At 41.7% G+C, this 16,879-nt stretch overlaps 1 protein-coding gene across 3 annotated transcripts in view; it reads right to left on the bottom strand.

Moving 5' to 3' along the window:
• PPFIA3 (PTPRF interacting protein alpha 3) overlaps positions 1–15,569 on the bottom strand; it is a 56,236-nt gene extending 40,667 nt beyond the window's left edge. For all 3 annotated transcript variants that reach the window (XM_063300932.1, XM_063300934.1, XM_063300933.1), the window contains exons 1-2: positions 15,374–15,569; positions 5,017–5,320 (exon numbers count right to left, since the gene is read on the bottom strand). In XM_063300932.1, coding sequence (XP_063157002.1) covers positions 5,017–5,253 — 237 coding nt within the window. In that variant the 5' untranslated portion in view covers positions 5,254–5,320; positions 15,374–15,569. The remainder of the gene's footprint in view (positions 1–5,016; positions 5,321–15,373) is intronic.
• Between the last annotated feature and the right edge of the window lie 1,310 nt (positions 15,570–16,879).

Below are 16,879 nucleotides of genomic sequence, written 5' to 3'. Positions count from 1 at the left end.
TTCAGCTTCTATTTTTTTCTTTTCCATCTCCTTTATCCAAGCTGCATTCTTGTTGTTATTTTTTTGTGTTGTCCCATAGCTGTGCCCAGAACTGCACTGTTTCTTCTTCGTCAGGTGTTGGCTGGTTCACTGCAGTTTCTCCGTTGATGGATTGGTAGAAACGTCTCTGATTTGACTGAAATTGGAGATTCTGCCCGTAGTGTGCAATTCGAGCTTCTTATCTGCTGATTTTCTTGGCTATGGCTGTTATTTGCTGCTTTATTATTTCCAGCGCTTCTTCGATCTTTCTGGTCTCTAGGTGATATTTCTCAATCAGATATTCTTTGGTCTTCTTGTTCTTCAGCTTCTTTTCTTTCATTTGTTCATTGTTGTTGTTGTTATTTCAATCCTTTTGCTCACCATCTTTAAAAATTAAGAAGTGTCTGGGTGAGGAAGCTCTGCAGTGTCATAAGCAGCAGATAATCTATGTTGAATTGAATGGATTTCTGCTACAAATATGAAGGGTGATGTTCCTCCAAACTGTGGTGCTCAATGCTCTCCTCTTTCTGTCACTCTTGACTCTACTGTTTAACCACGTAGGCGTCCTCCCAGACTTCTCTTCACCTTTTCTACACCAAGTGTATGTTTGAGGACTCTCTTGCAGTGGCTTTGGTCTCTGCACTATACCTCTTTCTTTGGAAACTTCTCTTTTGAAATGAAACGAGTGTTACTCAGAGTATTGTCAGAGTTGGTCAAAAAAGTCAAGATGGCAACTGCAACTGTGTGATTGAAGCCCTGCCCTTTTGATCATCCAGCTGCTATCTTGACTTTTTTTTACCCTCCCTTGCAGACACCCCTATTAGACATTCATATCTTTAATTTATGACCCTGCTGTTAATATCACCAAGTAATTTCACATCACTCATTCCCTGTACTAGCTGATCCTACCAAGTCTAAATCACTGGCAGTTCTCTTGTTACAAGACACAGTAACTCATCTAAAAGTCCTATTTTGTTTGGCTGTGAATTTACACTTATCTGCTCAATTTGATAGCTAGAATTCACTTGTTACTGTACCTTAAATATCACCCTGATTTTCTTCATCTCAAAATCCATGTTTTTAAATTAAGGAAGGAATAAAGCAAGCAAGCAAGTTCAAACAAGGTGTTTTGCAATTTGTTCCATACTGATTTATATATAATCCATATATCCAAGCATTCTAGCTTTGTATCCCTCTGCCATGGCTTGCCTGTTTATCCCTTACATGGCAATTGATTCTGCACCGTCTGTGACATTTTAATGTTTATTATGGCTGAGTTTCTCTCTTATTGCTACCAGTCCATTTCTCCAGTGCAAGAGGATTATTTTGCATTATTTTTTGACTTCATTTCCCTATTCAGTTTGACATGCATGATTTAGCATCATACAGAACCTCTCATGTGGAAGGATGGAAAGAGAGTGGTAAGAAACACGGTATAGTTAGCCTGCTATTATTAATATTAAATTAAATTAAAATATTAAATTATTTCTTTCTGTTTAAACGATTGGCATTATCATTTTTACTGTTTGTATTGTTTTAGTCAACAGGGAGATTTATTTATTTCAATTATATAGAGATATGTGTATTGTATATATTATAACTACCTTAAGCTACTTTAATATTGTTTAAATGCAATGTAACTTAAATTTAAATAATAAAGTGCATCAAATTTTCTCAAAGATTTTTTTAATTATAACCTTACTGCAGGTCTAACAAACCTTTCAACCATTTTCTCTACCCTTGGAAAATATATTGATCCAAAAGCTGTTTAAAATATTAAACTATTTTATTTGCACTATACAAAAAAATGAAACTCTGCATTTGTACTGAAGGCAACAGTCAAAGAGAATTACAATGAAATACTTTGCCTTAATTTTTTATGTTTAAAAAACTGCTATTCAAACAAGTCAAATCCAGCAAATGTGAAGACCATTGTACACTGTGCTTTAAATTATGCTTTTGGTAATTATTTAAATGCTTTAAAAGCTCACAAATGGGAATTATGAATCCACTGCCAGATTTTCTTCTTTACATTATTATTTTTTCTTAGCAAAAACTTCCAAGACATGTACAGGGTCTCTTCTGTGTCCTGAATGTTTGGATTTAATTTGGAGCAAGGCGGGTGGTGATGGGGAGGAACAGGGGCAGCCTGACATTCTCAGAATTCCAGTCAAGCCACTGGATTCCATCTTAGATGTCGGGGTCCACATGGCAAAATGGCAGCTTTGTAGATTTTCAGGGCCCTTTTGGTTCATAATACCTTCTCTTCCCTCTCTAGTGAATCCAGAAATTAAGGCTTGGGGAACTTCGTTGAAAGAAAACAACTAACTCATCCTAGTCAAACACATTACTATAGCTATGTTATTACAAGGCATGTTATAATACTGTAGAAGGCAATCAGGTGCCATCCAGATGTTTTAGGTGTTAATTCCCACAATTCCCTGCTAGCTGGGGTTGAGGACAGTTAAAGTCCCATACCAGATGGCCTATTCTTGTGCTAAATTCCAGATGAAACTGCAAATATATTCTAAACTAATTATGATTTCATAACTTCCCATATCACCTTTTTCTTCTCAACTGCATAAGAAAAAAGCTTCTAAAAAAGCATAAAACAGCAAAATATTGTTTCTCACACAAAAGGATACATATGTGAATGTATATTCACATATAGAGGATCTTAACAAACTCTTGTTTTTTAAAACAATGCAAATGATTTCATCTTTAGTATTAGTAAAAATGGCAGTCGTCCTACAGCATGGAACAATTATTGGACAATTATTATTGCAGCAGTAAGAGAAAAACTCTAACCACTTACCTCTAAAAAAATATATATTTTTGAAAAGAAAATGTGAGTAGTCGCATGTTAAAATGGGGCAAGCTCCTATTTGCATCAAGCTCATATATACAAATATTAAATCTGCAAGTTGCTTAGAGAATCATTGTTTGACTAATAATTTGTGTCCGGATGATGAACTCACATTTTCTCACACTCCTAGTCTGGAGGAGCAGGAGGTGGGTGTGAAAGGAACTCAGGAGTGTACCACTGGCATGGCCTTAGATGTACCACCACCACCACCACCTCGATTACTGCAACACTTTGCATGTAGGATTTTTCTCAGAAACAGTTTAGAACCAACATCTGGCGCAAAATGCAATAGCCCAGAGTCATTGAGAATCAGGCAACATACAAGTTTAATAAAATAAATTAGCCAGAATATTTGTGTATCCACTTATCAAATCATACTAGACCAATCCCATTTCATCTGCATCCATATTCATTTCTCAGTACTATGCAAATAAAAGTTATTATCAACACCAATCCATTGTCATGAGGTGGGAAATCTGCAGACTGTTAGCCTTCAACTTTATCACTCTTCATCTCCATTACTATGTGGATGGAAGGTGGTATCTTATACCTGGAGGACCTCAGTTCCTTCCACCATGAATTACAATAATCAGGGATACTGCTATTTCATTGTAAGGCAAGTGAAGCTGGCGATCACATAACGTAGGGCACCACAGATGGAGAACTACTTCCCATCAGAAATGTGGCTGATTTCTTTGTTGTTAGCTTCAAGAAGGGTTACCAGATGTCCAGCAAAAGGAGGACATGTCCTCCTTTCTATCCTCATGTCCTCTGTCCCACAGGCATAGCATTAAAATCCAACATTGTCCAGCTTTTTTAGTGTCTTGGGGGGGGGGGGTTGAGGTGGGAGTGCTGTTTCAGCAGCATTAGTCATTCTAATTTTTGTGTATTGTGACCTTGTAAATTGTTCGTTTCTTTCTTTCTTTCCCTGGTCCATCGACAGACTTGACAGCCTAGATTTATGTTATTTAATTTATTTCCTGATTCCAGCAATTGACTTCAATCCAGCCCCTTCAAATCGATGATCTCCATAGTCTGTAGATCACATGACTTGTCATATGTTTCTGTGGTGAAATTTGAAAAGTGTGTTGTTGTTCTATATTAATTTGGAATCAATAACATAGAATGTTCTTGAAAATAAATATAGGTTGGAAAAAATATCGTGATTGCAGAACTGGTCTTTCTGATGCTGGAAAAACTAATTTCATAAACCATATATGTAGGCCTAAGTACTTTTTTTTTTGCAGTTTTTCACAGTAATTTTTGTTGCAGATGCCAAGAAAAACAGCTAGTATGTCCTCCTTCCCACCATGGTCCTCCTTTCCAATTGTCCACGTCCTCCTTGGCCTGTTCAGATATCTGGTAACCCTAGTTTCAAGGCATAACATCACTGTATTCTTATTCTGTGAAGCATTTTCTGAATTTTACTTCATTGAAACTTCTGGCTGCTACATTTCCTGTGTTTGCTTCTAAAATCATTTTATATATTAGGGTTCTGTCTAATTGCTGGGAAGTGCATTGTAGGTCCTTAAAAGGACTGAAAAAGATGACACCAATACATGCATTCTTCTGTTAAAAAAAAAAGCCTGTTCTCATATTGGTGGTGAGCTTATTGACACAATCCAATAGGTGCCCATGTGTGACATCAGACAGGATACCCAAAGGGATATTTTCAAAATCTGCACATTCTTAAATTTACACTAAACAAAAGTACAGTATGAATAGAGGGTATATTGTGCCCAGGGAGAACAGGATCACACTTTTGTAGTTTCCAAATTGGTCATCTAGTAAAAGCAAAGAACTTCACTGCAGTTCAAGACACTGATTTTTATCTTTTCTACCACTTATAATCTGAGTCCCCAAATAAACAAAAGCACGCCTTGTCCAATAAAAAGCAGGATAAAAATATTTCAGATTAATAACTGAATTAATTACTTAATGCAAGCACCAAACATATACTTTGCCAAAGCTACAGAAGAACCTCAGGGACACTCTCACGATGCTGTGCATTCGGCCAACCCATCTGATGCCAGTCTTTCCAACTGGCAAAGGTTTTGAGATCCCTACCACTCAGTTCCCCCACGACAGCCCTGTAGCCTTCCAGCTCTTATTCTCACTTCCCCATTCCTGACCTGTGGGAGGGCAATGTTGAGCTGGCGCTGGAGTGATTCCTTCTCATGGCCCAATTCACGCAGGCGGAGTTGGGAGGTAGCCAAACTTTCCTGGGTGTCACGCAATGTCTCCAGCAGCCGCTCTCGCTCATTCAACATGTTGACCATGAGTTGCTCGAAATTGGCATCGTCAGCCCCATAGGCTGAACCACGGCGGTTGTCCTCACTGATGGTCGGCATCACCTCGCACATCATCATGCCAAGCAGAGTGGGGAGGGATGCCCTTGGGGCTCCTCTGGAAGGAACAGAAGAGTAGCTCTAGGTTCTGCAAAAAGAGAATGAAAAACTTTCAGATATCACAGACCCGGGAAAATGAGAATCTGTAGGAAAAGAATCAACCGGAATTTTGATCAGGTAGCCATTGGTAGAATAATAGCTTAAGTGAAGAACATTTACTTTGCACAATGAGAGTCTCCAGTTCAATAGTAGGCAACTTGAATAAAAGGACTGAATCAAAGCAAATGGAAGAAGCCATTGCTTAAGACCATGGGCTGTTACTGCCATTCAGAACAACCATATTGATCTAGGTCAGCTATAAGGAATGGTGGACTTCTCCAAATGGTATAAGCTACAATTTCCAGCATCCCTTACTATTGGCCAAGCTGATGAAAACTGCTTGAAGCTGAGCAACATCAAGAGGGCCATAAGATTCCCATCCTGGCCTACATTGAGAAGGTCTCAGTACATCTTGAAAGGAAGACTCAATATTTTCCCCAAATAATTCCCTTTTAACATGAGAGAATTGTCTTGGATTTGGTGACAACATGATAACAAAGGCAGATGTGCCTTTTCTGTCTAATCTTTATTTAGGGGGATTGCCTTAAATTCAGATCGCCTTTCTTGGTGGTAGTAGGATAGTCTAAGCCGACGCAGGAATCAGAGTCCCAGAGAGGTAAACAGACACAGAGGGGGTATTTTGAGGGGGAGTCAGGAAAAGGGCTAAGGACCCTAGAAAGGAAGGCTGAAGCCTGTGTGCCAAAACCCACCATAGCTTCAAGCATTTGACGTGGCAAGATAAATTGAACTCAGACAGCTACGAACGCTAGTCTAGAAGAACAGCTCTTGGGGGGAGGAAACGGAAAAGAAACTTACAGCCACAGGGCCTGGAATCAGCTGACAAGACGACACACATATTTCTGCTAATTTATTACAAATGGGAATAATGGGATCAGGGATGTTACCACAGTCAGTACGCACTTTTGTCACCGCCTCCCAAGCCAAAATATTGGTTCCTCGTCAGCATTGGGCTGCTAATGGAGGAGAAGAATTGAAGGATAAGAGCTTGAAATAATTAACTTTGTGGGCAGATGGGGAGAGGAGCCAAATCATGGGGCAGGCATGAAGTTCAGCTGGTTGGGGAAGTAGAGATGCCAGAAACCAACCCAGCCTCGCCCTATCCTTGATTTCCAGCCCCATCTCAGGGCTAGTCACTCTCTAGACCTGTCTTTCCCAACCGGTCCTGTGCAGATGCTTTGAACAGCAACTCTTATCGCTACTGACCATTGTCTATACTGCCTAGGAGAAGGTGAGAGTTATAATCTAAAGTAGATAGAGGCAATCGATTGAGGAAGTGTCCCAGAGCCAATTCAGTCTCAGTTCTGGGTGCCACAGATTAGCTGATATCCAAGAGTTATACTGCCTGTCTTTTACTTCCAGAAGTATAACCCAGTAGCCATAGATCTCTAAAGGCCTGATTCACAAATTAGTTCAGCAAAGTAAGCTTCAAACAAGCTTACAACAAACTAAACCATTCCTTCCCTGTTAAAACTGGTAGACAGCTTAGCATTCATATAGCTCTTTTTAATATTCAAAACATGGTGCATATTTTATAATAGTAATGCCTTTCATTGGATAAAAGTTTAGAAAGGCAAGTAAGATGTACAAAGAGCTCCAGTGTTCGTTTGTTTAGCATACTACAGAGTTGTAAATTTTACACTGAGTTATGAATATTAGGCAAGATGCTTACTTGCTATCCAGCAAACCAGTTTCATTCTGTACTTGACTTATCAAATTTATTCTAATGTACTAGATGCTGCACAAAACATTGCAACAAAGCAGTCCACATTATTTAGTTTGGAGGACTGATATCTTTCAGATAGTGGGAAGGAACCAGAACTATGTCTTCTATTAGCAGACAAACTTTTTTTTAGTTCAGCCTGGTGTTTAAGAGGATTCACTATGTATTATTATTTGTTGATTTATGCACTACATCATTTAATCTCGTTTTACTTTATTTTTTCCTACTGGATTTTTACATTTTACATGTTGCTATTTATTTATATATTTAAAATATTTATGTGTTCCCTGTCAAATGATAGATTTCTAGGCTTTGTATATTTAAAATAACATACAATAACATACAATAATAAAACAAATAAAACAATAGCAACCAGAAATAATTCAATTACGTCATCATAAGCTCTCAAACGCTAAGGTGAACAAAAATGTCAGTGTAACCCTGAAATTGTAGAAAGGCAAGGTATAAATTAAATAAGTAAATGGCTGTGTTCACACAATGCATGGAACCATAAACTCACTGACCATATTTTAGCCAACCACGTGGAGCAAATTCAGCTCATCTAGTTAGTTTATGACTCTATGTGCCATGTAAAATCAGAAAATTTAATAAATCATGGTCAGGTTAATTATGGGTAGCATCTATTGTGTGAACACACCCTATAAGTAAGTACCAGAGGAATGTGGGAAAAGGCATGGCTGAAAATTCCAAGGGTCTCCACGTGGTCTCTGGTGCAATATTCTCACTACAGACAGAATAGGCTCCTATGAGGATGTAGGGAAATTGCCAGGAACAGTGTAGCTTATTGTTGATCCAAAGTTCTATACAATTTAGTCCTGTGCCAATTCTTTGGGTAGAGAGTTGTCATTCCTGTTCTCTGTGCAAGTACCAGGCACAAAGATCAAAGATTCACAGAAGGTAGAACAGGATTTACTGGTAGGTCTCTGGATGATATGCAGTAGATCAACAAGGTTTTCAACGTAGCAGCACTTTAACAAAAGCAATTAAAATGGAAAATTAAACACATACACTAAAATATGCAAAGTCTAGCTTTATGCTAATCCCTTACCACTTACTCTCAGGAAACTTTAAATCATTTAGTTGCTTTTGGAACTCTGCTAGAGATTTGTGTTCAAATTCCCCAATCTGTATAATTCAGATGCAGGTTTCTATTTGCACGCAAAAGTAATAAAATAAAATAGACTCAGCTGCACCTCCTATTTTCTTCCTCCAATCTAATTTCAATCAGGCTTTGATCAGTGGATTTTAGGAGGCTAGTAAATTGTACAAACCAAAAGGAAGTTCTTGAAGCATAAAATATGTCTACTTCTGATCATAATGGAATTATACAAACAATCCAGCACAATTTCCCCCAACCGGATGCCTTCCAAAAGTTGATTGGCTATTATGGGGACTGAAATCCAGCTCCTCTGGAGGAAAGTAGGTTGGGGAAGAGTGTTAGTGCAATTGTCAGATCCACCATAAACTTTAATATTCTTACCTTCCCTTACAATATAGGAAATAGGTTCACAATGAGTTTGCACCACACAGTACATCATAGAAACTTCAATTATTGGGTAGATCAGAAATATTATTAAAAAGTAATAGTGATAGCTATGTTTTCCAGACCCAATGCCTGCATTCACACAACATGCTTAGTACCGTATTTGAACTCAATCAGGATGAGGGGAGGGAGGAAAGGAATAACACAATCACATCTCCCTAAATCTTTTCATCTGCCCCACAATGCATGATTCCTTTATTCCTGCCCTTTACCTTCTCTTCAAGTGGAGTGATGCTTATATCCTGCAAAAAGGAAGGAGACACATCACCCTAGAACAGAACAGAACAGAGCAGAATAGACACAGATCTGCACAAATTGTGCACATACTAACTATATTTATATTTTTATTATTTTAATATTGGTGATTTTATGATGTTAGGTTTTAAGGTGAATTTTATTGTAAACCGCCCAGTCCCCCTTTTAGGGGGAGATGGGCGGTGATAGAAATGTGAATAATAAATAAATAAATAAACTTCTTCTAAAGGCAATCTAAAAATAATTGGCATAATTTAAATAAACATACAAGGCATCTTGCCACCATGGGAAGAGTATGTCAGTTGAGGACCCTGTCCAAGAGCTATTAATGATAGCTTCAAGACTTCCATCTTCTTACAAATCTTTCCACGGGACCAACAACCCTTGAAAGAGATGACGGCCTTCTATGAATTAGGACACATGGCCCTCTTGTTACCAGTACATATCCCCGTTTTCCTTTTATTTTTGCGATTATTGACACTCTGGATAGGGAACCTAATTCATTGTAAGCAATGGCACTTCTAAAAAAAAAAAAACTACTATCTCTGTTCACACTGAACTGAGTCTTTGTCCTAAAATGCTCCCCGTTTTGTCAGTTCACACATCTTCTCCAGCACCATTGCTATGACATACCTGCCCCTTCGCCTTCTGCCAAGCTAAGTCCTAGGTCTGGAACAGCCTCCATATTCAGGCCCTTCTCAAAACCCTGCCTCTTCCACAAAACATACCTGAACTAACGCAGCTATGCCATCTTCATCATATCTTTTTCTTTCATTTTCTGCATGGAAAGCTTTTGGTTCAAATACTACTTCAACTGGACTAGCTAGGTAATTTCAGGCCAAGCCCCACAGCCCTAGTTACATAGACATGAGTGCGCTGCACAGGAAGATATATTATTCTGATCTTTTTTGCAAGCACATGAATACATATGCACATAGAGGCTGACCCTGAGCAGAATATTTTGCTTGTGTGATAGAGACAAAAAAATTAAGCAGCTGTTTCCAGACAGAATAAAGAAGATCCTGGCTGAATTCACCAAACATGCTACACCTTTATCATGGTAGGGAGGACACAATAAAGTGGTATGGGGAGTCAGATAGCTAATGGGGACAGGGGCTTTGGGAAATAAAAGGACACAGCTGTAAATGTAAAGCTTTATATCCACAGAGCTGTAGATATAAACTATGGCGTAATAAACAGAGCAGGGATGACTCTGAGGAATAGCAGGTTCATTTAGTCGTCCAGTCTTCAGTCACAGAATGGATGGGGTCAGACAGCACACTGAACCCAGGTTAACAAAACACAACTGCTTTGTGTTTTATAACCTCTTGGCCTCCAAGTACTATGGCTGAATGGATGGCCTGGTCCCCACAACATCCTGAATCATAAACTATGCTACTCAGTGTTAGCTTAGCATAGTGTTTTGTGCAAACCCAGCTCCGGGCTTTTAAGTGGACCAAAAGAGGGCTCCATATAAATTTAAAAATAAAATAAAATAAATTATGGAACTTAGCAGATCCTGCTGCCCCTCCATCAGCCTCTTCATTCATTTATTTTCAACACATCTTTTTTCAACACACACTAATTTAAATTCAACATGCACACACACCATATATTGCAAGCAAGCTATTCAGCCTCAACCCTGCCTCAAAGCCACATTCCTTGATCTAAAGACCCTTTCTATAAATCCTAGGTGTTCAGAAGTCTTTTTGAGGTGAGAGAAAGATGTTCTGCACTTTGCCAAAGCCACATCTTCCCTCCAGCTGCTTTAGGCTGCTAAAGAGCACAATATAAGGTTTTAACTCTGGATACTCTACCTGGCCAATCAAACAAATTTCAGCACTGTTACTTAGGAATCCTACACTTGGAAAAACCTCTTTTGGTCTGATGCATGTTGCAATAGCTGGAGATATTCTATTACCTTCCAGAGCTGCCTGAAAAAGATACAGGCAGGACTCAGAAGAAGGGAATGCATTTGCTTCAGTAAAAGAGATCTCAACTATTCAAGGGCCAGTCACTGCCACAAATCACAACAACTGAAGCTGAGCCCTGAGGAAACCTGGAACAATCCCTACCAGTAGAGAAATAGAAAGCAGAACAGATCAAAAGTGAGCCTCAATGCCTGTCCCTCACCTCAAGCCAACGAAAGAGCTCACCGAAGAAAGCTGGGGAGTGCTGAGGCCTTACAGTATCTTGTTGCATACTTAGTCTCACCACATAAAACACCCTTCTTTTTCTCCAAGACTAAGAACCCACGAAGCAGCTGTAGCAATCTACAGGTAAGACACAGCAGTAACCTACCCAAAGCGACCAGGCAGGTGAAACTACAGAGCCCAGGAAGACATTTTTGTTGCGTCCATGCTACAGTCCAGCAGATAACTCTGACATGGACTTCTACATTTATTTGGCACACAACAATCAAGGGATAGGAACTTCCAATCAAAGAGAATATCTGTAGCTCAGGGTTGAACTGTGGAGTTGGTTGGCAAGGTTGGTTGGCAAGCTCAGAGAGCACCAAGGACTCCATAATAGGAACTTACGCACAGAACTATGGCAATTGAAGCTCATGGGGAAGACCACGGCAAGATGATTCATATAGTCTCTCTTCATCAGACTTGCAGACAAGAATAAACAAAGTGGATTACAAAGGCCTTAAAAATCATATCATCAGTACTAAATCTAGAGACTTTTTCATATAGAATGAGAGAAAAGAAACCAGCAAAATCAACCCAAATTATGCTAACCTAACTTAAAAGCAGTTTAACATGAGTTTATTGTGTGTGAGAAACTTGAATATATTTGGAACTTAATATAGAATTTCATCATATTCACACTTAGCCTATAAATGCCTTCACACACTGCTAGGATTGGGGCAGGGGCGGAGGTGCTCAAATTATGCTTGTGCAATAGTGCCGACTTCCATTTGCCTCTACCAGAGCATCGTTGCCTGCCACAGCTTAGGTTGGATTCACACATAGCCATATGGCAGAACAAAGATAGCACCTGTCAAACCCAGGAGCAGTCTTCATATTTATTTGTGAGTTTACAACTGGAAAGTGTGTCTTGGAGCATGTCAACAAAATCAGGGTCACTGCAGAGGTATAAAAACAGAAGAAGCGCCCAGGTGGATCAGGCCAAGAGCTCATCTTAGTTCAACCACACAAGGGCCAAGCAAGTGCATTTGAGAAACGTAGAAGTAGGACTGCATGGCAATCTTCTTCCATTGTTGCTCTCCAGCAGCTAGTCTTTAAGGTATGCCTCCTGTGCTCTAAGAGGTAAGAGGTAATCAAGATTACTGGTCACTAATAACCTCCTCCATGAAATTGTCAAGTCCTCTTTAAAAGCCATAGTTGATGGCAATGAACTCCATATTTTAACTACACCTTTGGTAAAGCAGTAAAGCATGAATGCTATTTTTATATAGCAAAAATAATAATATATTTATTATGGGGGAACCTATCCATTGCTGTGATTTCTAGACACCTGCAAGAAACTATGTTTTGAGTTCATTACCAGTTTGTTCAGAAGCACATATCATTCAACTACATTCACCTTGACATACTGATGAGATGCATGTCACACCTAATGTGGACATACATCTCTAAAGATGTATACTTAGAACAAATATGCATAGAAAAGAGCTTTGAACACCTAATACTAATACTGTTTTTTTAGTATTTTCCAACACCTCTGCTCACACATGTTGTAGCAGAGGTCTACCCCTAGCATATAATCTCTAAATGGATACATTCATTTCACTGTTTGCAAGTATGTAAAGGAATAATTCTTCTGTTCAGATGTGCACATTCAAATATTCATGTAATCTGATTGGGTCATTGTACAACACTGGTCATTGTTGTACACAAGCATGAATCTATGTCAGTACGTGTGTATTCTGTCCACAAAAGTGGGAAATGCCCTCCCTGCAAACATATTTCACATGAACATTTGTATGAGCAGAGCTGAGAAACTCTCCTGAAAATATGTTTCTTATCAACAACTTGTATGAGCACAGCTGTGAGAAAGAGGTGATTCATGAAGCATGCTTGTGAGTCTGTCTGCAGGTGTCTGACCATACAGTATCTTCATTTGGGCCATATAGGTTCATCAAAAATAACTGGAAGGCTGTCAAACCTTTGACGGTAAAAGTGGAAAGCAGACAGTAAATCCATCAACCCTTCCAGTGGGCATGCAATGAGGATGGAAAATGTAACCCCGGGAGATCACAAGAGGAGACACCCCAACTCTTAACCTGCATATAAAGAATGTTAGGCTTTGGAAAAGAAATTGTAATGTATTGACTGCTACTAGATACTCTGAGCTTTAAGACAGACCCCTAATATTTTGTGCTATCAAAGAATAAATGCATCATACATGTTCTTTTTTCTGTATATTATAGTGCAATGGCCTCATATATAGCAGAGGGAGCCTTAGCAGAAGCAGCTGACCCAACAGACACAATGTCTGGGTCTGTGGATGCAAGGAAGGGATTTCCAGGCAGACATCTGGGAAAAAGGAATTACATCTGAAGAGAATTCAGTGCAGATGTTTGAGAGATGAACACATAGGTAGGCAGAATGAATGAATGAACGACCAAAACACTGATCTGATATATATGGAAGGGCCAAAGGGGAAAGAGAAGAATAAACTAGTGGGTAGATGGAGTGATGCCGAGCTGGAAGCAGAGGCTGTTTGGGAAGAGGTTAGATGCAAGCATGGATGTGGAACCAAAAGTTGGATTAGGTTTACACTTCATGCTAAACCATAGTTGTTTTAACCAGGGTTTGTTCTATAAGCTACCATTGACTGAGCTTATGCAAGCTACAAACATGGTTTATAAATTACAATGATTGGATTCATGCAACATACTAAGCCCAACCAAGCAAAACACATAACTGCTTAGTGTGGCACACATATCCAGCCATGGGATAGAAGGCAGGAGGCATCTAGGGCTATAGGTCTTGAATGGGTGTAGCCTTGGGGAAAAAAATAGCAGCAATGTCTGTAATTGTGGACTATGGGAACACAGTTGTTGAAATGGGCATGAATGATGGAATAGGACCATCATGATAAAACTGGGATGTGCCATGAGTGCAATATCACATGGAGCTGGAATAGATATATGACACATGTTCCTAAGAGGGTGTAAGATAGAATAGAATACAGACCCCTTTGGCAAAGGGCACCAAGGCTGCTTAGGCATAAATGTGGGTTTTGTAGACAAATGGAGGTAGGAAGGTGAGGAGATGTTGGCTAAAGTGGGAGACAAAGTAGAGGCAATGGGTAAGCATGAGGTGGAAACCTGGGAGTACCTTTCAGTTTGGGAGGCTTTGGAGGCCCAGTTAGGATGAAATCAGAAAAGAGGGCTATTGGGGGATGCAGTTGGGGGGTGTAACCCAAAAGTTCTCTGTGGAGGTAGGTGAGGGTGTAGGGGATGACAGCTGAGCAGAACACAGGCAAGGTGGGTGAGAAGGTGAACAGCTATTCATAAAGCCTTCTTTTCTCATGGATTGGGATCTATGAAGATGAGAGGTTCACAGATAGAACTCAGGAGATGTTGATGGAGAGAGGCCCCTGAGAAAGACAGAGGGATTTTGCTGAGCTAATGACATGAGGCAAATGGGTGGGATGCATGGGATTTTGGGGTGGGAATTCAAAAGGCTGCCAGTGGCAGAAGCCCCCTCCCATGCAGGGCCTCATGGAAATCACCAGGGTTGGGCCCCTGAGTCCACCATCCTTTTGGGAGGTGGTGGGCCTGGGTGGACAGAGAGATGGGGAGGAATGTGAGTCTGGGTTAGGTGCTAGGGTTTTAGAAGATTCCAGGAGGAAAGATGCTGGGAGCTGGTTGCATGCTGGCGGGGGGGGGGGGGGGCGGCGGCACTCAGAAAAGGATAGGAGGAGGTAGCAGACAACGTGGCTGAGGGGGGAGGTTAGGCAAAAGGGAACAGGCAAGAGACAATCTCATGAGAACGGCTCGGGAGCCTTGGTGGTTGGGTTGGACAGCGAAATGGAGATGCCCAGAGCTTATCAGAGAATTGGGATGGCTGAGGGGGGAAAGACAAATTGTGGATGCTGTGGCTGATGGGACCTCGCCGGTGTATGCGGGGGGGTCTTTTTGAGGCTCAGTGCAGCGTGCGTGGGAAAGACGCAGGTGCTCTAGGTGCAAAGCAAGGAGGGTGAGAGTGAAGCGGCGCGGGTGGTGGAGAGCAATGGGAGCCGTCGGGAGCCCGGGGATGCGGAAGCCAGTGAGACATTGAGGCGAAAGGGCTAAGGGAGGGGGAGGGAAGGAGAGATGCAGAGCCGGACGGTTTTGGGCAGCGCGGCTGCGAGAGGGAGAAGGAGCAGAGGTTCCGGTGGCAGCCTAGGAGCAGCCGGTACGTGAGGAGGCGAGGCACCCCGAGAAAGGACGGAGAGGTCGGAAGCAGCGGGGCGCAGCGCAGGTTTCCAGGGAGGGGACGGGAGTTCCCGAACCCGGTTCTTACCTGCCTTTGCAGCAGGCGGGGGAGGCGGCGCTGCTTCTGCTGGTGATGGTGCTGATCCAAGAGGGATGCAGGAGACAGCCGGGGGTGCTGATGCGTAGCCCCCTCTCCCGGCTTTCAGGGACGGATCCCGTCCCCCCGGGGGAATCCACTCCCCAGCTCCGGCATCCCTCCCTCCCGGCCGGCCGGTCGGCCACCGCCTGGCGCCCCCCTCTAGCCCGCCCAAGCAGATCCAGAGAGCTAAAGGAGGAGACAATCCCGCCCCTTCGCCCAGCGCAAAGCTACGGTGCGCCTGGCCCTTTAAGAAAGCCCTGACTGATGAGTATTCTGACCAACGAACTCCCCGCATACTCCGGGAGAGCCCCTGAGATACGGCCCACTCGTGGAGATGGGAGGGGAAGCCAGACTCCGAGTGGCAAGGAGGCCAAGCCAATGGATGGAGGAGGTGGTGGGCGGGAGGGGAACATGAGAAGCCAATTGGGGAAGCCTGAGGGCGGGGCTGACTTTGAGGATGATGTCATTCGGTGGTTCTTCAGGAAAAATGAGGGGGGAGAAAGAGGAGGAGAAGAAAAATCAGATGCATCGCAGGTAAAACCGGTGGGGGAAGTAACGAAAAAGCAAGTAGTCTTTGGGCCCCTGCCCAAAGAAACATCCCAGCACTTGTTAACTAATCGAAGGGAACCCAGCCGTCAGGTAAAAAGAAAGAGACGTCGCCAAGGGTGTAAAAATGCACCAAATACTCGCTGAGAGAGAAGGCACTGAAAATGCAGCTCAGGAAGGGTCTGGCTGCAGGCACTACCTGGAGGAACACCTGAACCTGCGAAAATACAGCAGTCTGGAAAAAACATCAATTATCCTGGAGATGCACAACTCCACCCCAAAAAAGAGGATAGTTTCATGCATGCATTATGAAGAGGGAAGAAGCAATCGAGGAAATGCACCAGTCGATGCAACATCAAGGGAAATTAATCAAGCTGCCCACTATGAAACAAAATGATGCATCAGTCTGTTTAACCGAGTGGAAGACCAATACATGTACAGTACCTCAGGGAAGAAGAGGATGCTCTGAGGAAAGGATGGATGGATGGATGGATGGAACTAGCTCAGAGAACATGATTCTCCATCATCTGGAGGAAAATTCATGCAATAAAATATAAAAATCTTCTCAAGAGCAAAACCTGAACCTACTGCCCTGGAAGGGAAGGTGTTCTTTGCTGTCACCATGGATGAAATGTGCTAGCTTAGGGAATCCAGCCCAGACACAGAAATATATCAAGAGATGCTGCAGGGGAAAGTGCAAAAATCAATGTATGAAGCCAAAGAACTGCAAATCAATGCAACATAGAAGACAATCCAGGGATGGAAAGGCAACACATGCATCATTAAGGGCCTTTCCAGATGGTGGGGTGGAGGGGGAATAACACATTTTATTTTTGGTGCTATATAAATGCTAGCGCTGAATCAACAGCAGTAGAGCACACTACGTTCTCCCCACGTAAATACACTGGA

Source organism: Candoia aspera, chromosome 4 (assembly GCF_035149785.1).
Source record: "Candoia aspera isolate rCanAsp1 chromosome 4, rCanAsp1.hap2, whole genome shotgun sequence".
NCBI lineage: Eukaryota > Metazoa > Chordata > Lepidosauria > Squamata > Boidae > Candoia > Candoia aspera.
Note: the sequence above shows the minus strand (reverse complement) of the source record. Positions and strands in the feature narration are given on the sequence as shown.